Here is a 24,039-nt window from a genome sequence, read left to right as displayed (position 1 = left end):
AGGAGGGAAATAAGGCAATTTGTTTCATAGATGAGTGGTCCAATCGTTTCAATTTTGGTGAATAAAGTTGCAACACAAGGAATTCTGTATTTTTATTTTACAGGCAGGCAGTACGTTGCGCAACTGGTTTGCTCACAGTTTAAAGTTTGGGGGTTTGAATCGAGGCTGCAGCCATCATCATAGCTTCCATTTTTGTTTGAAGTGAACATTTGAGTATTTTCGTGTATTGTCAAACAGCTTTTGTTATGTGATTGCTTATTTGTTTCGTAGGTGATGAACATCTTTTTTGGTTCTAGTATGTGGTGCCATGTGGTATGTCTCCAAGGCAAAAAGCCAAACAACACTGAATCATCTGAGTTTATTTCTTCATTTGTACACAAGTATTCTTGTGGAGGTCTTGTCATCACTTTTCTATTGTACCGAGAGTAATAAAAAAAGAATCTAAACAAAATCATGCACATTCTTCACATCACTGACCGTGCTGATGGAGGCCATTTGATGATGGATAATCACCCGTTCTTCAAACAACTTGGGAATCTTTATACCGTCTTGATGTTGGGCCGCCCTACTTTATCAATTAATTATTTTTTTGTAGTTTTGGCTTTGCTGAAATTAGCCTGTTTCAAGGAGGCAGTTGTCTCATGCAAATGAACTACTGCTCCCCTATCACAATTTCAGATACAGTCAAGATAATGGTGGATGTAGGAGCAGGCTCTCCAGACACAAAGCTGTTTGGATTTAAGACCTGCCCCCCCCCCAAAAAAAATCCATAATGTCTTACATTTTGACTTCTTCTCTCCGAGCAGGAACTTCATTTGTCTTTCTTTGCGTGAATGCTGAAAAGCATTCTCACGCAATTTCTTCATTGCACTCTCAAAGGTTCTTGAACTTTTTGGCTCCAAGGACACCTTACAGGGGAAGATTGTTTCCAACAACGCCCGCATGGACACAATCCCACAAAGCTATTTGTAGGTAAGAGTTGTTGTTTTAGTTTGTTTCTTTTACTGGCACGCCAGTCCCCATATGTAGGTAATACATTTTTTTAGACCCCCCCAATTTCTGACTTGTGAAGACCCCAGTTTTGAGAACCCATGTTCTGGTTATTATTATCACAATAATAATTATTGTTAATTATCTGCTCGAACCCACAGTGCAGACTGGACGACCAATGCAGCTAAGGTAAGCTGCGTCCATGCTACAATCACTTGATATCCCAGCATTATCATTTCTCATACACACACCCACACACACGCGCTCGCACAATCATTTAAAAACAATAAAAACAACATATGTATATTCTGACAGCAGACAGCAGACAACACACACTCGCACACATAGAAAACATTGAATTGAGTCCTCTCTGCTGATGACATCATTGATCGGAACAATGACATCATTGGTTTAGTTCCTCAACCCCCACTGCCTCACCCCTACCATGAGAGTCCAGAGTAGAGGAAGAAGAGGAAAAGGAAGAGGAGCGTTTGCAGGCGCAAGCTAGCGGTTGTTCTTGGCCGCCTCCTTAGCGGCCACGATAAGCGGAGTCAGGCTGGAGAGAGGTTTCGCCATCTTCAGGAATTGGTGCTGGGCATGAAAGAAAGAAAGAAAGACTTTTTACACCCCAAAAAATACAATAGAAGCGCAACGTTATAAAATAAAACACAGCTGAGGTCAGATGATTTGAAATTACAGTGAACCCCGCTATATTGAGGTCCATCATTAATGCCTGGGCTACCAATGCATATTCAAAAGCAATCATTTTAAACTGGGTTTTATATTGCTTGTGCCAAGGAACTATGTTGACATGTGTGGATGAGCTTCATTTAGACAGAAGTACTACTCTGCTGCCTTCTTGTGGCATCTTAACACCAAAGAGCTACAGTGGTACCTCTACTTACAAAATTAATTGGTTCTGGAAGAAATTTCTTGACGAGACAATTTTGTAAGTACAGTCGCGTTTTCCCCATAAATGCCCTAATGCATTCCAAGCCCCGCAAAATTCAGACACAGCATACAAAGGCATCAAAATATGTAACAAATACATGTTACAATTACATTATTGCATTATAAATGAGAGTTGTGTATAATGTAAAAAACTAAGAAGAGAGTAAAGAATAAAAATGATGGTCATTTAACTTTTAACTGCGTCCTCAACGTTTTTTGCCCTCTTTAGTTCATGTTCTTTCTCAGAAGTGGGTTTTGTTTGGCGTTTTGTAAAGAAGTGATCCAAGGACGTTTGCTTTTGCCGGCTTTTAACAATCCTTTGAAAATGTCTAAGGCAAACATCAGCATTGTGAGTGATCGCCCAACTGGTGAACACTTTTTCTAGGTGATTCACATTTACGTAAAACTATCGGAACACCTCATGGCCCGAGGGGCGAATAACGAGGACGCTGCAGAGACACCGTTCTATCCATCTACACACAGACATATACGTTTGACGACCCTCTTAGCCAATGGGATACCAGGATGATGCTCGGTAGTAGCCAATGGCAGAGGACCTATAAGTATGTTGCATTCAGGAAACTCGGAGCTGCGATTAGCAGCCCATACTGTATTTTTACCTTTCGTATCTTGAAATTTATTTTTATAACAAGAGGCAATATTTTCCTGTTGAGTCATTTCACAACTTGAACATTTTGTATGAAGAGACGTTTGTAAGTAGAGGTACCACTGTATGTTGAAGTGAGGTGAGGAGTTTTACATTGACAAAAGCCACGATTTTCCACCACCATGTGGCATTTTGGGGTCAAGAAAACTATGATGAAGTGATTTATGTATCTTCACCTTGACAAAACTAGTATTTGCCACCATCTTGTGGCATCTTTTGGCAATTGCAAAATTGTTTTTACTGTGGAATTTTCGCTATTGAGAGTAGGCTTGAACAGTGGGTACACATTTTTTATTTTAACACAGTCTTCACGAAATTGGAATTTTAAATATTCCAGAATGTAAAACCATACAATGAGCCATCAAACTGCATGGATCCAACGCCACATCACCTCTCATGTTTTGAAGTTGCGCTCACTTCAGCAAAGTATTTTCAGCTTGAAAGGACATACCTTGCGTCAAAAGTTTCCAACATGTGGATAAATCACTGTTTTTGCAATGTATAAATCACCGTGGACCTTATTGTTAAGGTTTCTTCTTTTTTTTTTTTTTCTCCCATACCTGCAGCAATTCCTTGGCCGAACCTCTCTTCTCCACGTCCATCTCCAAACATCGATTCAGGAAATCCCTGAAGGTAACTGAGAGTTTCTCTGGGTTCTGTAGCTCCGGTGTACCGTTGGTGGCGATCAGATAGAGTGCCTGGAGTGCAAAATGACAACAATTTTTCACTACACTGACATCGAGCGGTCACGTAACGATGTCCGTCTTCCCAGCCTTGATGCTAAAACAGGTTCACCGAATGTACTAAAACATTGACTCCTCCCTACTTTAGCTTTGGGCCAATTAAAAGCTTTGTTGTAACTGACATCATCACATAAATCTGACAACCTACATCAACAATTTTTTGGTTAAATAAAATGGAGCTATTTACTGTTTTGTGCTAAGGTTACGAGTATTGTTTTTTCCCCTTCCATCTTGAAACGATTTTGAAGTGGCTTGAGTAGCTTCATTTAGACAAAAGTAGTGCTTTGCCACCCTCATGGCATCTTAATGCCCAGGAACTATGCTGGAGTGAGTTGAAGAGCTTCACGTAGACAAAAACAGCCTTTTGGCGACATCTTGTAGTATCTTTGTACCAAGTAACTATGTTGAAGTGCCTTTGAATATTTCATATATATAAAGCTATAGTAGCGCTTTGACGTAGGGCTCAAAAGATTTAAACGGCCAATATTAGCTTTTGCAAATTATTCTGTTTCTTTTAAACACAAAGCACATCCACGCTTAGCATGTATAGGCAATCGCTGGATTATTGTTTCTTTTTCCAAAATGAATGTCTTTTCCATCACAATATTGCCAGACTTTAAGTTGTATTTCTGAAAATTACTTGTCACCTCATTAAATTTCAACTAATATACCATTTACTTTATTTTCGTAAGATGATACCTTCCATGTACCCCACATGATAGTTATGTTTAATGGGCATTCGGATTATGAGTGATTCTGAGGAAAGTAAGCCCTGCACAAAGAGCAGTAATGTCAAAAAGAGACGCTTACCCTGAGTGGGTTTTCATTGAGGTAGGGGGGCTCACCCTCCACCATCTCGATGGCCATAATGCCAAGGGACCAGATGTCCACTTTGGGGCCGTAAGCTTTGCGGGTCACCACTTCCGGAGCCATCCAGTAGGGCGTACCCACCATGGTGCTCCGTTTGCTCTGCTCCGGAGTGATCTGAGCACAGAAGCCAAAGTCGGCTGCAAACAAAAAAATATATTAAAAAGGGTTAACATTACTTAAATCAAATGTATAATATTTACTGTCAGTTCAAATGTGTACTTAAAAGGAACTACACAAAATGTAAAAAGATGTTTAAATGGAACCAGAGCACATCCTACTGGTCAAAATTTGTAACAACAAACACAACCATCAAGCCTGTACACATGAACTTAAGTATTGTGTCATTTAGACAGGATAAATGTATGAATGGGATCGTCATGGTGATTTTATTTTCCATTACTGAAGTTTGCAGAATAACTTAATTAAATGACTTGTATTCAAAAGCGAACTAACCAGATGACTATTCATCAGGACCAAAAACACTTACTAGCAAGCCAACTAGCTCACTAACCGGCAGGGTTGTAACGATAACGGCATATTGCAAGATTAAAATTGCCACAATATCGTTGTCGTCATCTCAAGATGGTGAAAACGCCACATCTATTAAATTGGCAAGATTATTTTTCATTTGTGCAGTTTTTAAAGTCATCCACTGACTGAGCTTGACGGATCCGTCCATTCCGAGCAAGATGTTGTCACTCTTGATGTCTCTGTGGATGACTTGGTTGGAATGGAGGAACTCCAGCGCTTGCAGACACTAGAGGGCGACACAACGCCATCAAAATCGTCTACTGCAATTAATAATAATTATAATTTGGCTTATTTTTCTTACCTCTCTACACACGGCCGCTATCTGCGCTTCGTCCATGCAGGTTTCCGTGACGACATCCGTCAAGGAGCCACCGGCCAGGTACTCCATCACCACCCACAGCTCGTCACCCACCAGGTAACTATTGCGACCGATCGTGCAGGATGACACGTTCCGTTCGGCGGCACCAAAAAAGCGAACCGAAGAGAAGCGGCTGACCTGTCCAAGTAGTTGACGATATTGGGGTTCTTGTTTTCCCTCATGACCAGGATCTCGTTGATGATGAGTTCTTTCTTGGGCTGCTGTTGCAGGTTCATCTGCTTGATGGCCACCTGATGCCCAAAACAACGTCATTGTCATCATGGTATCTTGGGTTGCATTTACTCAGCTTTAGCACTTGTGTCCAATCAGGCACCAAAACAAGCAGACTGAAAGAATTAAAACTTTTATGCATAGAGTTCTTACAATTGCAAATAAACTCCCTTTGGGTCAACTTTTAGAGCTGCACCATGAACTACCTGACTGACTGACTGACTGTCTAATTGATTTAACCAAAACACAATCTACCAAACTAATTAACCAATAAATTAACTAGCTAACGTAATGGCCAAACATTGAACCAACGAACTACCCTAATAACATTTGTTCTGTCTAAATAAACTAAAAAATATAGCGAACCAACCAACCAATGAAGAACCAATTAATTAATCAAATAACTAACTCACGAGCTATGTAAATAAAACAAATCAAATTAATTGGCTAATTACTTAATCAGACTAAATAACTTGGTGCTAACTTAATAATGAAGGAAACTGACCAATTACTCGTTTAAGTAACCAAAGAACAAACCAAGTAGCTTGCTAACTAATGACAAAGCAAGCTAGAGTATGTAACCAACAAAGTGACAAACCAAGTAAATAATCACCTAATCAACCAACCAACTAACGATCAAACTAGGAAACGCAAAATCAAACCAACTGTTATACTAAAGAAACTTAGAAAATAAAGTAAGCAGCCAGGTAATATAAACCATCAAATTCACTAGCCGGTAAAGAACGAAGCAAATAATGAAAGTAACAAAACAACCAAATAACAGTTAAACAATGTACAAATTCATCAGATAAGGAGCTGACTAACCACTAAAATTATAACTAACAAAAATGCTCAACAATTAAATGAATAAGACAATATAAACGAATGAACAAACGAACTCAAACAAACATTTAAAATAAAATTGCTGTCGACCAATGAACATACAGATTCTAACTCTGCTCCCCCCCCCCCACTTGTTTTTTTTAAAGAAATGAACTGACCTCTTGTCCAGTGGCGACGTCGATGGCCGTATAAACCGTCCCGGACGCGCTGGTACCACAAAACAAAAATTTGACAATTAAATGTCCCTTTTGCTTCTCAAGTGTGCCTTTCTAAACATTACTAAATTCCATTTCCACTCACCCCTGTCCAATCTTCTCAAAGCGAGTGTATTTTTTCTTGGGGTCTCCGACACTCACAATGGTCCCTGCGTCACACAGACAGAATTTTTAATTAAGTCATTAATTAGGAAGTCATCAAATCTCGATTGGGACAGATTTTGGATGATGGAACAGCAATGATGTGTCTAATCATCCTTGTTGTTCATCCCTGACACGCAGCTGCATTCTCACTGAGGTGAAGACAAAAACAGTGAGAGAGAGCCAGGGAGAGAGTGAAAGAGTGATAGAAAGATAGAGAGAGAGAGAGCAGTGTGGAGGGATAAGAAACTGCCCCCAAAGAAATAGAAATGAAACAGTAGTAGAACAGAAAACGCAAAAGGATAAAATAAAAATATTAGAAATTATACAGAAATAGCTGATCTAATACAAATACTGTACAACAAATCCAAAAAATAGATCTCAAACAGAAATAAAAGTAAAACGCACATACAAATAAGCAGAAATAATAAAAGAATGGAAATAAAGACAGTTATAAAATAGAAAGTGTTCAATAGAAAATAGAAGTAGAATAGAGATGTTACAGAATACGAAATCGAAACAGAATTCGAATACAAGTGAAAAAGGAATAATGTAAACCAAATTCAAAATGTAAATATGTACAAAGTATAATAGAAATACAATAAAATACATAAAATAGAAAAGAGTAGTAGGAGAAAATACTAAATCAAAGAATAACAGCAATATAAACCAGAGAAGTAGAAATGAAATGGAAATTAAGACTAATAAAATTAAAGTAGAAATTACTTATGAATCAAAATAGAATCTAAAAAATAGAACTAAAACAATGTTAAAATAGCAATAAAGTACAAACAAACAAAAAATAGATTTTTGAAATTAAGTTTCAAAAATTGTTAAGAACTGATCAGAAATAATAGAAATGGATTAAAATAGAAATCAAATTAGTTAGGATTTAAAATGTGAATAGCAATAGAATAGAAACAGAATAAAAATAGATTTGAAGAACTATGAATAGAAAGAGTAGATTTGAAAACAAAGGAGAACATTTGTTCAGTGACGTGACCACGGCTGGAAAGTTTGGGACAAAACCCTGGAAGAACAACCAATCAGATGAGAGGATTGAACAAAGAGGGCGGGGACAGTGGGTATAGTGGATATCGGGCCTGTCAATCACAGAGGCAGACAGACAGTATCCACATCTTACCATCAGAGGGCGGCCTGAGCACATCTGGATAGGCGTGTGCGGTGTAGGAAAATATAATACATATATCAACTTCGTTTTGTTGAAAATTGTCATCTTTTCGACATTTCAAAAGCCAATTTTTCAATTTAATTGTACGTATTTGATGATAGGTGAAACTTACTGAGCTTCTCCAGGATCTCCTCGTCTGACATCTTCTTCTTGCGTCCTTTGTCCTGAGGGCGGGGCAGGGAGGGCCCGGGCGCAGTGGTGGCCCCTGGAGGGCTACCAGGAGGGGCGCCCTCCGTGGCGCCGGGTGGGGTGATGGCCGTGGTAGATGTCGCGGAGGACGTTGGCGCCACAATAGGGGAGGTAGCCGCATCTTTGGTTGGAGGAGGCGGCAGGGGCTCGATCACAGAGCGGGTGTAAATCTGACAACATTAATTTGAATATTTACGTTTTCTTATTTTCTCATGCAAATGTGTGCGGCCTTGCCATGTGTGTTATTATATGTTTTGGTGTTTCTGATTAATGTGGCGTGCTGTTTTGCAATCATTTCTATGTTTCTTTCTTCGTGTGTGTGTGTGTGTGCGTGTGTGTGAGCGTCCATCATCCTGTGGCGTCTGAACAACGGTCGCATGGTGAGGAAATAAGTTACCACAATGTAAATCATCAGTGAAAGTTTGGCAAAAAGCTCTAATGTATGTGTGTACATGTGTGCGCGCGCGTGTGTGTGTGAGAGAGAGAGGGAGTGTTCCAATAAAGTCCTCACCATGGAGACGCCAGAGGGCACCATGGCAGCAGCCCGTCAACCGCCAAAATGTCTGAGAACTATGTGTGTGTGTGTGTGTGTGTGTGTGTGTGTGTATGTGTGTGTGTGCATATATCCATGTGTGAGACAGGGAAGGTAGGCTCATTCATTCTGAGTCATTGCCTTGTAGCGCCCGCACGTGTATTTTCAAGTGCATGTTTTTATGTTTTATTTGTATGTTTAAGTGTGTGGGGGTGTTTTTATGTCAGTTTCATTTGTGTTTGTATTTTTGTGTTTCTACTAGTGTGTGTGGCGGCCCGGTAGTCCAGTGGTTAGCACGTCGGCGTCACAGTGCAGAGGTACCGGGTTCGAATCCAGCTCCGGCCTCCCTGTGTGGAGTTTGCATGTTCTCCCCGGGCCTGCGTGGGTTTTCTCCGGGTACTCCGGTTTCCTCCCACGTTCCAAAAATATGCATGGCAGGCTGATTGAACACTCTAAATTGTCCCTAGGTGTGAGTGTGAGCGCGGATGGTTGTTCGTCTCTGTGTGCCCTGCGATTGGCTGGCAACCGATTCAGGGTGTCCCCCGCCTACTGCCCGGAGACAGCTGGGATAGGCTCCAGCACCCCCCGCGACCCTAGTGAGGATCAAGCGGTACGGAAGATGAATGAATGAATGAATGACTAGTGTGTGTATTTTTTGCCCTGTGTGCTTTTGTGTGTCACTGTTATGTGTTTAAGTTTTTTGTTTTGTGTGTGTGTGTCCTCCTACCGATTTGGTGTGTTCTGGCCGAGGGGCAATGACGGGCGGCGGCTCGGCTTCGTCCTCATCTTCATCCTCTGACAGGGTGGCGATGGCGGGTGTCTCCGAGACGCTCTTGGAGATCTGAGACAAACGAGGACAGACAACCACCACTAGTAACATTGTTCAACTGTGACGTCACTTCCTGTTGGGCATCCAAAAGACGCTCTTTCCTTCCCTGCCATGGACTGAATGCTTTCTTCATCATGTGACTTTCACTTTTCAATCCTCTCTAACAAAATGCGCCACTGTACGAGAACACAGGGAGACGACTACACAAGGACACTAGGCTACAAGGACACTAGGACACTAGAAAACAAGCATACACAGAAATGAGTAGGCTAGGACATGAATGATAAAAGGATGCTAGGACACAAGCGTATTCAGAGTTTAGGATGCTTGAATGGTTGCTGGGCGTGTGTCCAAGCTGAATCGGCAAGAAGATCAAATGTGCTCATTCACGTTGCAGAGAAAAGCAACATAAAGAGTCTTGGTCATCACTTTGTGTCCTCGTCTTCATTGTCACCTTGTCAGCATCTCATCAACAAATCAATATAAATGAGTACGTTCAACGAGCGATCATGACAGCGCATTTGGGTGCACTCGAAGTGATCATGTTTTCTTACCATCGCAGTGGACGATGCGAAGACATCTGCACTTTTGTCTGTGTGAAAACAAAAGGTCACATTTTGGCTCGGAGGTAATATTTGTGTGTGTGTGTGTGTGTGTGTGTGTACCTGTGAAGCTCATGTATTTCTGGCTGTTGCTGGTCTCTTTGGAGTCATAGAACTTGAGAACATCCAGCACTGCCTGGAGAACAAGGCAGTCATGGTAGTCAGGTAGTTAAGGTGGGTAGGTTGCTACTGTAGGTAGTTAGCTCGGTACTTGGGTAAATATGGATTGGTGGGTACATAGGTATGGTAAATAGGCACGTGGATATGAATGATAGGTAGGTAGCGATCGAGGTTTGGTAGGAATCAGTTATGGTTGGCATTTGCCACTTATGGCAGGTAGTTAGTTATGGTAGTTATCGTCAGTAAGTATGGTGGGTAGCAAGGTAGGTATGTATTTTAGGTAGGTGGCAGTCATTGCCGGTAAGCAGTTACTGCATGTTAGGAAGTTCAATAGGTATTTGTAATTGCTAAGTCATAATTGGATTCTGTGTAGGGAGTTATATAGTACGTAGTTACATCTGTAGTATAGTAGATGGGAATTTACCGCAGGTAGTTATGGTAGGAAGGTGAGTAGGTAGTTATGGTTGTTGGAAGGTATTTATGGTAGATAGGTATGTTATGGTGGGTAGAAGGTCGCAGTTATGGTTGATAGGCAATTATGGTAGATAAGTAGGGACAATATGGTAGTTCGTGGCTAGTTGTTGGTAGATATGGTGGGTAGGTGGCTAAATTGCTACAATAAGTAGTTATATTAGGTAGTTGGCTGGCAGTTCGGTAGTTATTATAGTAAATAGATTGGCAGTTATAGCAGTTGGGTCAAAATGCTAGGTAGGTAGTTACGTTCGGTAATCATGATTGTGGGCTGGTAATGGTAGATAGCAGGCCTGTTGTCATGGTCGGTAGGCATGACATATACCTGAGGGTTCTTCTTTTGCTCCAGTTTGGTGATGTTGGACGTCTGCAGGAGGCGGGCCCACTGCTCGGGCATGCCCTACACGCACACACGCACACGAGAAGATGCCCTATTTGCAATCACATAAATGGGTCATGCAAACTTGTTCTCAGACTGGGTCAGCACATCCAAGTTTACACTTCACTTCTTCTCTGCTAAAATCATTCAACCAGAGGGACCCGACTAAAAAAAATATACGCACACAGACCCAGACACACACACGCAGAAGCTAAAAGAGCTCACTGAGGCGGATCAAGATTGAAACTAAACAAGGCCCCTTTGTCTGATGGGATTATTCAAAGCAAAAAAGTTCAATGATGTGAGACCAACACATTTACACCCACACGCACGCACACATACACGCGCGCACTTACAGTAAACTCCCCGGTGACTGCGTCAAATCCGACATGGATAGTGTGCTCGAAATCAGACGGCAAAGAAATCTCAGGCCGCTCTTTCTTTTTGTACGCTGAAACACAAACACAACAAAGATTTGATGGATGTCTGCATGGTTAGGACACAAAGGAAAGCCTAAATATATTTTTCTCATGCATGTGAATGCCAGAGCAACAGGTGGCGCTATAGTCCATAACTTCAAGACCATTTTAGCCACTGTCTGAAGAAACTCACAAGGGCCAATTTTGTGGCATCTCTGTGTGAAAGTGGCTGTAGAAGGTGTTTATTTATTTGTATTTTTTACTCACTCTTGTCACCGCCGCCCGTCAGGATGAAGCGAATGGATCGGTCTTTCTTCTTCTTGTCCTCAGGGTTGGGGGGCAGGGGTTTGGAGGCGTGATTGACGGGGGCGGGGTCTTTGCTGCACGAACCAATCATGGTGCTGGTGTTCCTCATGGGCGGGGCTGGCGGCTTGTCCTCCACCTCCCCGTTGTCGCACATTTTCTATTTGGTTGCACGAACGCCTGCACAATACGGCGAGTAATCCCAAATTCACAACCTGCGCAATTAACTCATTTTTAATACGACTAAAGTACTACAACTTTCACACTCAGGCACTTTTTCCACGCAAAATTAATCACATTTTCACCGTTAAATAACTTTCTAAATTGAAAATTGTCCACATGAAGTGTCATTGTACTTTGTCACATTCAAGTCAAGTCATTTTAACACTAAGGTGATTTTTTTTGTTAGTTTTTGCATCAAAAAGTCAATTTTCTCACGAGTGACTTTTTTTTTTTAGTTAAGTAATTTGATAGTGAATGTTGCAGATCTAAGTAATTTTCCCATTTCACAGTAATAAAAAGACAAGATTTTTTTCCAAAGCTAAGTAACAAATTTTCACATTTCGGCATTTTTCCAGACATTCATGAGACCCATTTTCACAATGAAACGGAGTCATGTCAAGTCATTTGGCACAGTACGATAAACTTTCACACCGATGTTAACTCGTAATTGATTCCACTAAAGCAAAGTAATTTTTCAGACTAAACCACAGCAGTTTTCCACTTCACACAAAGTATTTTTCCACTCAAAACTTCATTTTTAAACAACAAAAGTAAACTTAATTTTCCACACTGAATCAAAATCATTGTCACAAAAAAAAAAAACGGTGACATGTTTGCATAATACCCTTGTCTTAAAAGCTAAGAGGAAGATCCACGAGGACAACATAAGATAGGGATACCTTAAAACAACAAATGACAAGCTGATCTAATGACATTTGACGTATACATACATAAATATGATACGGAAGTAGAAATGTCATATTTTTACACTGCCACATGTACACTGCTGTGCAATCTGGATCAGACCAGGACTCAAATTGTTAACTCGTATAGACGCACATTTAACTAACACTAAATAACAGCACTGACAGGCACATGGTTTTGGTTCATTATCCCTGTGGCTGGCCATTTTTGAATCCATCGAGCCAACTTTTGGATCGTTAAATCTTTTGATTATTTTTTTTTATTCCTTGTTATTATTCACTGGATTGTATCGTACAACAGGGGTAAAATGGGTTTCTTTCTAGACTCCAAGCTGAGCAAATTTGGATTTAAAGAGGCCGACATACACTCTGATGACCACAGAGAAAATTACAGTTTTACTTATTTGTGACCAAAAATGGCCACAAACAAGCTGAAAGAGTCAGAAAATCATACAAGGCCTGAGGGTGAAAAGACATATCTATCATTTCTTAAATAGACAAATAAATAACACAGAAGATCATAAAATAAAGATCTCACCGGTGAGGAGACACAAACACCACAAGAAACAAACTGCAAGTGAATAGCACGAGCACCTCGGACATCTTTTTACACATCCCATCTGTGATGTCACACACTGTGATGTCACTAGGTGAGTCACATGACTCATGCACGCACACAAACACACACACACTATATATATGTACACATGAGTTTCCTAAAAAGACAATATGACAGTTGTGTGCCCCAGACAACAATCAAGTGACACGTTAAGTGAAACACGATTCGACTTTAGAACAGGATTCGACTTTAGAACTTTAGTCACTTGAACTCTTCCTGAAACTCAATTTAGACAGAGACAAGCAGAGTCACTTAAAGTCACACACGCGCACAAAGTGCATTTTGTTGACAGCCACCAGACATTCAAATGTTTGCTGTTTGCGAGGAAGTGACCAGCTCTTTGTTGTTGGTCTTAAACACACACAAGTGTAAAGATCTGGCCTCAACTCTTACAGGAGGTAACACAATAGAACGTAAGCTGATATAGTTGAGTCCTGTTACTATTGTCACAACTTCATCTCACACACACACACACACACACACACACACTCACACTCACAGTGCACGCTCTGTATTCATGAACCTGAGGGAAGAGCTATCTGCCAGTAGCAATCCAGACCCTTCCCTGCATTATCTTGATACGTGTACCACCCTGCTTTCTCCACTCCAACTGATTCAAACATAAAAAGATGAACAAAAGTCAGGTCTCAGCATTCTAAGAATTCACACCGTAGACTTCCGCGTTTACACATCCAAACACACACACACACACACACACGCACACCTCAAAATGAGGTTTTCAAATCATTGATTCATCTTCCGAGCCGCTTGATGCTAACTAGGGTCACGGGGGGTGCTGGAGCCTATCCCAGCTGTCTTCGGGCAGTAGGCGGGGGACACCCTGAATCAGTTGCCAGCCAATCACAGGGCACACAGAGACGAACAACCATCCACGCTCACACTCCCACCTCGGGACAATTTAGAGTGTTCAATCAGCCTGCCAGGCATGTTTTTGGAATGTGGGAGGAAACCGGAGCACCTGGAGAAAACCCACGCAGGCCCGGGGAGAACATGCAAACTCCACACAGGGGGGTCGGAGCTGGAATCGAACCCGGTACATCTGCACTGTGAAGCCGACGTGCTAACCACTGGACTACCGGGCCATATTACCAACAGTTTAAGAGCATTGTGACTGATCTTTCAATGACTGATCTTTCAATGATCCACAGAAAATTGTGTTCTATGGCAGTACAAGCACAGAGATTACTGAAACAAAGAGTAGATTTTCTTGTTTCGGCAGAAAACAACTTTGTATCGAGCTTTTCCTATATAGTAATCAGCAGTCGAACATGCACTAATGTCACCCAAAACAGCAGTTTCCGACCTAAAAATGAGAAAACCAAGCTTTTTTGGGGTGAAAACATGTCAAGCTCAAGAGTGATACTAATATATTTTGCTTTTTTGACAGCTCAAAATGTGTATTTATTCATGTTCATGTTCATTCATGTCAACTTTATTGTCAAATGTGCTGCATGTGCAACATACAGCACAGATGAAATTTCTTTCCTCACTTTGATGGCAAAATAATGAACTATTTATAGATATACAACTAAAAAGTATGTGAGTAGCACTGACTCACGGCATGGCGCTTTGCACATGGAGTTCATACATCATCTGCAGTAGTTCAAAATATATGACCAAAAAACAAAAACAAAACACAGTTTCAGGGCATTACAGTCAGACTACAAAAATATGCGGAAAGGGAAAGATATGTTTATCACCTGGAAAATTCAGTTGTTGCGTGAACCAATGGCCATTTGCCAAATGGTGAGGCTCGATGAGAGTATGTCCATGATTTTATTGCTAATGTACTTTGAAATTAAGTTACGCGTGTCCAAAGTTCAAAAGTAAAGCACACTGCAGTAGTGTTTCAATTAGTGTGCCATTTCATTGTTGTCTAGGACAGTTGTGTGCGCATGTAAGTGTGTGTGTGCACCTGACGGCAGCGTCTGAAATGAGACACTTCGTCAGCACCTCCATGCTAGCTTTTGTGTGTGCGTGTGTGTGTGTAATCTGGTAAGGACCACACCTACTTGTTCATTTTCTGCTGGTAAACCTGAGGGCCTCAGACAGAGGACTTGACGCAAGCAGACAGAGTTTGAAATAAAATGATGCACAAAGAGTGGAGCTATGACTGCTCGTGAGCCAAACATTTGCTTAACTTACTTATTAACTTATCACACTTTTGTCCCTGGAAATTACAGTTAAATGTCAGCTGGAACCCCAAATAGCTGACCTTGTTTAGATATTTGGGTCTGACTTCTTGAGACGTTTTTGTGGATATGGAGTACTCATGATAGAAATATCTACCAGATTTCATGTTTTTAAGTCCAACTGTCTTGGAGGGCTGGATTTTCAAAACAGTCAAGAGTCAAAGGGCCGTTACAAATGACCGAGAGAAAAAAAAGACTAAACCCCAAATGCCCAACTTGCTGTGTCCTATGGCCTCTTGAGACTTATTTGTGAATCTACTCATGTTAGACATGCTATTAAATTTTGTATTGGCTTCAGTGGCTTAATTTATTAGGTCAGTCAAAATTTAATAAATAAACAAATACATAAATAAAAATCAATGTGATCCTTGGAAATGGCCAAAATGACCATAAAAAAACGGCAGACTTCGCATCTATTTTCAAGCATTGCCTCTTGAGACTTTTTGTGCACCTACTCGTGATAGACATTGCTACCAAAATTTATGTTCCAAAATTAAACTGGCTTCAGGGAATGAATTACTTTATTTATCTGGTTGCGCATAACTGAATTAATTGAGCCCAATACAGCTACTTTGAACCAAAATGGCTGAATTCCTGCATTTTTTTCCAGGATGGTACCTGGGGACATTTTGGTTGGTTCATACATTATAAGGATTTCTACAAAATTTAATGAAACTAACTGCAAGTCAAACTGGCATCAGGGCCCGAATTATTTTATTTATCCAGTTATGCACAATTGAGTCATTTGAATGGCTGAAATGGACGTCCAGCTGTGTCTTTTCCGGTATGGCTTCTTGAGATTTTTCTTGCTCTGTGCATGTTCAGGGTTCTAATATACCAAAATTAATGTTGCTAAGTCAAACTGGCTTCAAGGACTGAATTTTCAAAAGATTCAAAGGACTGCAAAAGTACCCCTAACATTTCTGACTTCCTATGTCAATAGAGGCATGGCCTCTTGACACTTTTTTGTGAATATACTCATGATGGACATGTGTACCAAACGTTGTGTTGCTAAGTCAAGCTGGCCTCAGGAGATGAATTTACCAAAGAGGACATTAGAAGAAAAAGAAATGGGAAGTAATCAAGTGAAATAGTCCAAAAAACCAAAATCTTCATCGCTGGAGACCGCAAGATGTGATGTGGTCATAAACACACACAAACACACAGATAGACACACTTAATATGCGTGCGTGCGCGCGCGTGTTTGTGTGTGTGTGACAACATCCTGGAAGGAGACATCGTGGAATAACAGCCAAGAAAAGCTCATCGCCTGAGAGGATGCATGATGCCGTGCCCAACAACAATAGCATCGCCACAGCAACCACAACCTCTATCCGTGTGTGTGTGTGTGTGTCACGTCATCAAGGCTATGCAATAAGACAATGAGGAAGTAGCAAAAACTAGTAAAAACTAAAACTTGGAAATAAAATCATTACGGTCAATGAAAACGATCTCACAAAAAAATAAATCTCACAAACACACACTGACACACTCAATGTCACACCCATGCACTTAACATATCACACACTGTAGTCTCAGCTGGTCTCTAAATGCAATATAGGCGGGGGTGTATGACAGATGGTTGTTTGTGTGTGTGTGCGTGTGTGTGTGTGTGTGTGTGTGTGTGTGTGTGTGTGTGTGTGTGTGTGAGAGAGAGAGCGTGAGTGTGTGTGTGCGAGTGTAGTTCAGTTAAAAATGAAAAAATTACATCATAATAATATAATAATCTCAGATAGTTCCACTGCATCTGTTTCATATCAGGTTTCAAATTTGTCGCACACGGCAAAACCAGAACAACACCGTTCATAAGTCAACTTAACATAGTGGCTATGTCCACTTCATGTCACTATTAATAAACTCAAAGTGGGTATTTTATACTAATATACTGTACATGCGTTGCTCAAAAGTCTACAGGCGGAGGAGATAGCAGGCTAATAAATCAACAGTTAAAAAGTTAGCCGTCACCATAGGAACCAAAATTAGCACAAAGTTACAAGTCATGGAAAAAAGTACATGTAACAGTTACTATCAGGGCCATAAGCAGAAGCTAGTGGCAAAAAAATATCTAATAAGATTCTTTTGGGGCACATATAACTGATAGTAGTTGCTTTAGAGGCCAAAATGTGGAAGTTACTGGCAAGAAAATGGCAGAAAATAAGTTATAACAACAAGAAGTAGCTGGAAGTTGCCATTAAGGCCACAAGTGCTGGTGCTAGTGGCAAGAAATGGTTGATAACGAGAGCAACAAATAGGAGGAGTGAGAAGCCACCTGTGGCATCTTCAAGCAAGCTTATGTTGATGAGCTGCTACTAGCAATGAGTAAAAGGAAGTAGGCGAGTTGCTGATTGATTGTGATTGTGACTTGCTGTAACTTCCGACTAAAATCCCGTTCATGCTCCAATTCACTCAAACAATGACAAAGAAATACTCACGCTAATCTCTGCTTTAGTAAGTGAAACGTTCAAAATGTTGTTTGTGTTTTGTTAGTCACCGGGCTACTTCCTGGTTCTTGGAGGATGACTCAAAAGGCTATGAAGGGATTGACGCTGCCTTTTGGACTGGAAGCTGTATTGCATCGTTCATTTTATGACTTTGGCATTTGCCATAAAGTTAAAATGTTTTGTCTTTACAGCACTTGACCAGTCTATTTATTTTATTGATAACAAACAATGCACCACTGAAATGTAAACTCAACTCAAAGAGCACTTCCAAACAGCTATCACTGCATACAAAGTGCTGTACATGGAGCAACTATCATATATACAACAATAAAGCAATAAATCAGTAATAAAGACGGTAGAAAGCACCAAACAGTAAAACTAAGGTGAAGTCTGAGTCATGCTGAGCCAAATGCCAAAGAATACAAGTGAGTTTTGAGGCCGGTTTTAAAGATGGGCAGCGAGAGGGCTTGCTGAATGTTCAGTGGGAGGTCACTCCAGAGAGAGGAACCAGCAACTGTAAATTGCAAATAACAAAGAGAGGTAGTGTTTTTGAAGCTATGTCCACAAACACATGTGGACAAGCAAAATAACAACACTCTCATTCAAATATTTCGCCTTTAGAATTAAAAAATGGTCAACTGGTTAGCACGTCCACTTCACAGTGCAGAGGTGCAGGGTTCGATTGGAGTTTGTATGTTCTCCCCGTGCCTCCGTGGGTTTTCTCCGGGTACTCCAGTTTCCTCCCACGTTCCAAAAAACATCCATGGTAGGTTAATGAAACACTGAATTGTCCCTAGGTGTGAGTGTGAGCGCAAATGGTGGTTCGTCGATGTGTGCCCTGCGATTTGTTTTTGTTTTTGGGGGGCAGGTTGGAACAAATTAATGGCATTTCTAGTCATAACAATGGCAAAAGATGATTTGAGATCGTTAGCTGCCAAGCTATAATCATTAAAACGTTTTCGGAAAATGCTAAAGGGAAAAAAAAGTCCTTAGGCGATTATGCCATTCGGCAAATGATATTCATATTCATTGATATGAACTGTATATAAATGGACACGTGAATACAACAAACACACGTTATTATTTTTTGCCAATTCATTGCAATCAGTGTCAAATACTTAAGCGAGTAAAGAAGTGAATGAATGTATGGAGGGAACAAATGATGTGCACGAGTATAGAAGCAACAATGGTGAGTGTGAAAAACACACAAAAGGACAAAAAGGTTAAAAAAAAAAAGTAAGTGATGATGCAAAACAAAAGGAGAAAAGCAATGTCGCTCTCACACTTTGTGTCGCTGAACCTCGCTGGCCCCTCTCTCCTTCCTTTTAACACGGTGTTACGCTTTTTAAAGCATTCACGCACATTCATTATTACCCACACACAGCTGTAAGGGCGGTTACTATGGCAACCTCATCAATAATGGAGGTATGATGGGAAGGAGCCAACTTGTCACAAGGTGAACGTAAACAGCATCTTAAAACCTGCTCTTCCTTGGACAATTTTTTTTGTCTGCAATTTATTGCACTGAAATTTGTCGATTTTAAAATGCTCTGTACCAAACTTGCTAAGACTTAAACATAGATTGTTTTGTTGTTGGTTGGTTTTAGTATTTGTTGAACTGGGATTTTGTAAGATTCAGCTTGACTAGTGTTGCTGAATTTTAAAAAAATTACTGGAACTTTATAAGATTGGGTTTTGGATGACTTTTTTGCTGAGATTGAGAGGTTGAAAATTGGAATGTTCTGAACTCCTTTGCCAGTGTTGACTGTAGCTGAGCAAAGCTGTGCCCCAGTTCTGCTCAGTGGCTTCAAAACACTAATTGATTTCAGTAGAATGGGTCAGTTGTTCTGCCTTGATTAATCAAAGCTTTTTTAAAGTTGTTAGAGAGCCGAGTATGAGGCTTTAAAATAAAATCTAAATTTTTTTCACAAACTTCTGATTTATACCGTTTTCCCCCTGGTTGGTTGAAAAAGCAAAGACAAAGACATTTTTTTTCAAAAGCAGTTTGCTTTTTAGACATGTTTTTTCTCCCTTTAGGATTTGTTTTTGTCCTCAATACTAGACACGCTTTAAAAATGTTTTTTTCTCAAGAATTATATTATAGTGTTTAACAATTTAGCATTTTTAGTCGCTAGAGGTATTGGAAAATCCCCTAATTGGAGCAACCAAGCAGCTAAGTTGTCACAAGTGACTGTGTTTTGTAAACTAATGCTTTTCTCTTCAAACTCATGTTGTTAGTGGAAGCAGTGCAAATCAGCAGGGACGGGCGGTCAACTCGAAGAAAAACACAAACGTGAACAGAAGGCTGGCAGCTGGGATAATGTTCACACCTCATTGACACAATAAACTAACACACACAGTCAAGATTTAGCCGCCGCTAAGATCTCATTATAGCAGGCTAAAGCTACATTTCGCCACCTGTGAATCTCTTTTTCGTGCGTCGGTGTGTCTTGGTCACTTATGTTAAATACACAAATGTACACATTTAAATTCACAGTGACAGTCAGCTCATCTGAAGCTTTTGCTAATCGCACTGCATGCTAATCATCAGAAAGACAAAACACAGACACACACGCATACATGCACACGCGTGCACACACACGCGCGTGAGCGTGTAATATACGCACGCACGCACGCGCATTTTGGAGTGCACATGAAGGACACGTAAAAGGTGTGGTGTGTCGGCATCATTTGCTCGTGAGGTGTGAACAAATCCAATGTCCCCTTTGGCTTGCGGGGCATGGGACCGGGGTGTGAAAGGAGGAAAAAAAAAACAGGATGTAGGTCAAGACAGTAACGCTCAAGTTACATTTGCAACAAGAGAGTGATGCCATCTGAATGTCACTCAAAAAACGAGTTAGACAAAGCAACAGTCAGTGACTGACTAACTGCCTGACGAACTAACCAACCAAGATTTGGTTAATTTACAGTCCTAACTCAGAAACTAACAATGGAATAACTTATAGACTAACCAACTAAAAGGACAACAATTGATTAAATGACCCATTAACTAAGTGAACGCCTCACCAACTGATTAAGTTCACTGAGTGACTGATGGCCTGAATGACTAACTAGCCAGCTGATTAATTGGCTGACTGACTGATGAACCGACAAGCTGACTATCTGACCAACTGATGAAGTGACCAAAAGTAGCTCACCAACAAACTCATTGACACTAAGCGAGTGAGTGAGTGAGTGAGTGAGTGAGTGAGTGAGTGAGTGAGTGAGTGAGTGAGTGAGTGAGTGAGTGAGTGAGTGAGTGAGTGAGTGACAGACCAAAAGACTAACAGATTGACTAACAAGCTGACTAACTAGCTGTCTCACTAACTAAGCAACTTACTAACTTAGATGACAACTGACAAATTAACCAAATGATTATCACGCAGACTCAACATACTAACTGATCGACTGAACGACCTCCCAACCATCTTTTTAATGAGTGTCTGATAGCCTAGATAGCCTGGCTAACCTACTGGCCAACTAACCGAACTAGTCGAATGACGAACAGGCTAACAGGCCGGTTGGCTGAAAGACTAAGCAAGTGAGTAACTGAAAGGCTCGATGACGAACTAACCAACAGGCTCTCCTACTTCGCTGGGTTGTTCATGCAGGCAGAGGCTGGCAAATAGAGGATCTTCTGTCATGGCTTTGAGTGGCCAATTTTCTAGGATATGAGGTTGAAGTAGGCTACTATAACATTGTGGTATTGCGCCAGTCAATCATATTCCACTCCAGTACTTTAGGTGGCGGTAATGAACACTTCAAAGGACTTGACAGCTGCTGTTTGTCTCCTTTAAAGATAACCCAGATTATCACGGGAATACTCAGTGGGTTCTGGCTTTTGCTGGAGGTCCTAAATGTCGTTTTAAATTCTTTCCAGGGACAGGAGGAAGAGAGACTTCCTGCGTGATGGAGTATTTATAGATGACGAAGTTAGCGCTGCTCCACTGCATCCGTCAGACACACAAGAGCCGGAGAGAGCCAGAAAAGAGCTGTAGAACTTGAGGAGCAACACACACGGCACCACACATTGACGAGAACGACGCGCTGTGTTTTATTCATCCATTTTATCAATACCAAAATTGTTTGGCATAATTCGTTATTGTGAGAACAAAAATCAAATCCCAAAGAATGAAAAAGTAATTATCAGAGAAAATAAAATCACGTTCATTTGCTTTTTCTTTTAGTGAAGGCCAGCGGGGTGTTCTATTAAAATTGGAAATGGGATTTTTGTGTGTGTGTCTTGGGAGAGGGACCTAAGATTTTAGTTCTTAACCAAATTACCCACCCCAACAAAAACATGAGACACTAAACCACAGAAGAAGAATGTAATTATGTCATACTGTTGCCATTGCAAAGCATACAAGGCAAGCCAAGATGGACTTTCACGAGCAAATGTGTCTCCATCCAGGAAGTAGAGACAAGCATTCGTTCATTCCGTCCTTCATTCACTCATCCATTGATTTAATGATTATGCAAATGAGCTGACAGAACGCTATGTGCTGAAGCATGTGGAAACAACCGACTCACGTGACCATCTGCTCCTGCGGGAGCGGACTGACTGACTCAACTCCAGATTAAAACGCCAACTTGTTACTACCGACAAGAGGAGCAGCTTTATTGATCTGCTGGTTTGTGTGCAACTTCATGTTGAGTTAATGATCAAGATCAATCTGGTGTTCTTCCCACCATGGGAATCCCAACATTGGTCACAAGAATATCAGGGATGGCAATGGCTAGTGATGAAAAGAGCGGAAAGCGGCGTGGCCTGGACGGGGCGACCAATCACAACAAGTAAGACATCATACAAGTCCAATCGCAGGGCTGTTTACAATCGGAAGATGGAAAGACTGATCGGGAGAGCTCGTGAAAACTCGACGATAAGGTACCTGACCCCCCCTAAAATTTTCTCAATGGATTTAGACGATTCACAAAAATAATACATTTAAGAAATAAAACGGCGGATTTCCGCGTATCCGCGGAAAATTGCCATCCCTGGAATATACGTCTCAATGTTTAATAATAATAAAAAATCAGTTTGTGTTGAATCCACCACAAAACTATGCTATGTCACAGCAGGTTGAATCCAGATCTGATCCAGAATCCATTTACACTAGTTTAACGTGACAAAACCATTCCACAACTTTTTGTGCAGATTGGCGGAGACCAATGTATGATCATGTTTTTTTCTATTGGTTATACTTTACTTACCCATCTAGCGATTCTATCTAACAATTCTACCTATCACCTATCCATCCATCATTCATCTCTCTCCATTTACAACAGTTCTATCGCTACAGTATAGCAATCTAACTATCTATTCATCCATCCAACATAGTTCTGTCTATATATTAAACTACATATACTAGTTCTATCCATCTCACTATTATCTATACTGTAGTTATGGTCTTAGTTCTGTCGACCCAATCATGCACCCATCCATCCATTTGTCAGTCAGTCTTCTTGTCTAACTGCAACATCTACGCATCTGTCAAATTACCACATAAACCCGAGTTGAATTTGAATCGGATCCGGATTGCACTTACACTGATTTAAAAACAACAAAACCATTTGGCACTCGATCTTCTGTGCCCTTGCTGAATATCTGTGGCGCCTCATAAAACTTCAGCATGTGTTCTTCAGACACGTTGTCATCTTTTTATTCAATAATTGAACACAACCTGACCACAACACTTCAATTAACAGCCAATGTGACCACAGCAGTTTTTGTCGCAATTAAACACAGCCTAATAGACTCATAGAATTATAAGAGTAAATATAAATACATTATTAATCAAAACAATATAATAGATATGTTCCAGTTTATGTTCTTAACCCCTCTCTTGTGCTTCTGGTCCGCCACACCTCGCCTCGCTTTAACATTGATCACAAGTTGAATGAAAAAGTAGATAAATTAAGCTCACCTTTCGTCTGCTAGTTGGTCAAAATCCCCGGAGAGTGGAATAGGAACGGGGTATCTATCCAAGACGGGGCCACACAGTCTGAAGTGGCCACTAAAGTAACGCCACCCTGGGGTTGCTTCGTGCTGCTCCCCCAAGCCAAGCCGAGCCGCTTCTCCCGGCCTATTGTTAGCTAGCCACCGGGGAGCTACCCTGGCGACGTGATCTCCTCCCCCTTCTCGTCGGAGCGGCCTCACGATTGGTCCGTGCGTCCTCTCCCTCGCTCTCGATTGGCTGTTCTGATGGTTCCTTCAACACCACGAGGTTTCCATAAGGAGGGAACGCAGGTGGTAAGTTCAGGGAC

General features: G+C 40.9%; 1 protein-coding gene across 1 annotated transcript; it reads right to left on the bottom strand.

Annotated features, from left to right (window-relative positions):
* Positions 1-343: 343 nt before the first annotated feature.
* pak1 (p21 protein (Cdc42/Rac)-activated kinase 1) lies at positions 344-23,884 on the bottom strand. The gene is made up of 16 exons (XM_052077597.1): positions 23,700-23,884; positions 11,541-11,756; positions 11,211-11,305; positions 10,801-10,875; positions 9,948-10,020; positions 9,837-9,874; positions 9,181-9,294; positions 7,845-8,091; positions 6,485-6,548; positions 6,343-6,391; positions 5,249-5,361; positions 5,054-5,171; positions 4,879-4,978; positions 4,162-4,358; positions 3,169-3,306; positions 344-1,581 (listed from the first exon to the last, which is right to left on the bottom strand). Exons 2-16 carry the CDS (start codon positions 11,731-11,733, stop codon positions 1,495-1,497), a joined length of 1,701 nt encoding a protein of 566 aa, XP_051933557.1. The 5' UTR covers positions 11,734-11,756; positions 23,700-23,884; the 3' UTR covers positions 344-1,494.
* Positions 23,885-24,039: the final 155 nt, after the last annotated feature.

The sequence above is a fragment of the Hippocampus zosterae genome, chromosome 10, assembly GCF_025434085.1.
Source record: "Hippocampus zosterae strain Florida chromosome 10, ASM2543408v3, whole genome shotgun sequence".
NCBI classification, from domain to species: Eukaryota; Metazoa; Chordata; class Actinopteri; order Syngnathiformes; family Syngnathidae; genus Hippocampus; species Hippocampus zosterae.
The sequence above is the reverse complement of the archived record's forward strand: the minus strand, read 5'-3'. Positions and strand labels throughout refer to the sequence as shown.

Excerpts from the sequence above, each read along its gene's own strand:
- pak1 (XM_052077597.1), bottom strand. The coding sequence starts at position 11,733 with ATGTGCGACAACGGGGAGGTGGAGGACAAGCCGCCAGCCCCGCCCATG. Across the intron at positions 6,392-6,484 it reads TTTGAGAAGATTGGACAGGG|CGCGTCCGGGACGGTTTATA; the intron begins GTGAGTGGAAAT and ends TTGTGGTACCAG. Across the intron at positions 1,582-3,168 it reads CGGCCAAGGAATTGCTGCAG|CACCAATTCCTGAAGATGGC; the intron begins GTATGGGAGAAA and ends TTTCATGCCCAG.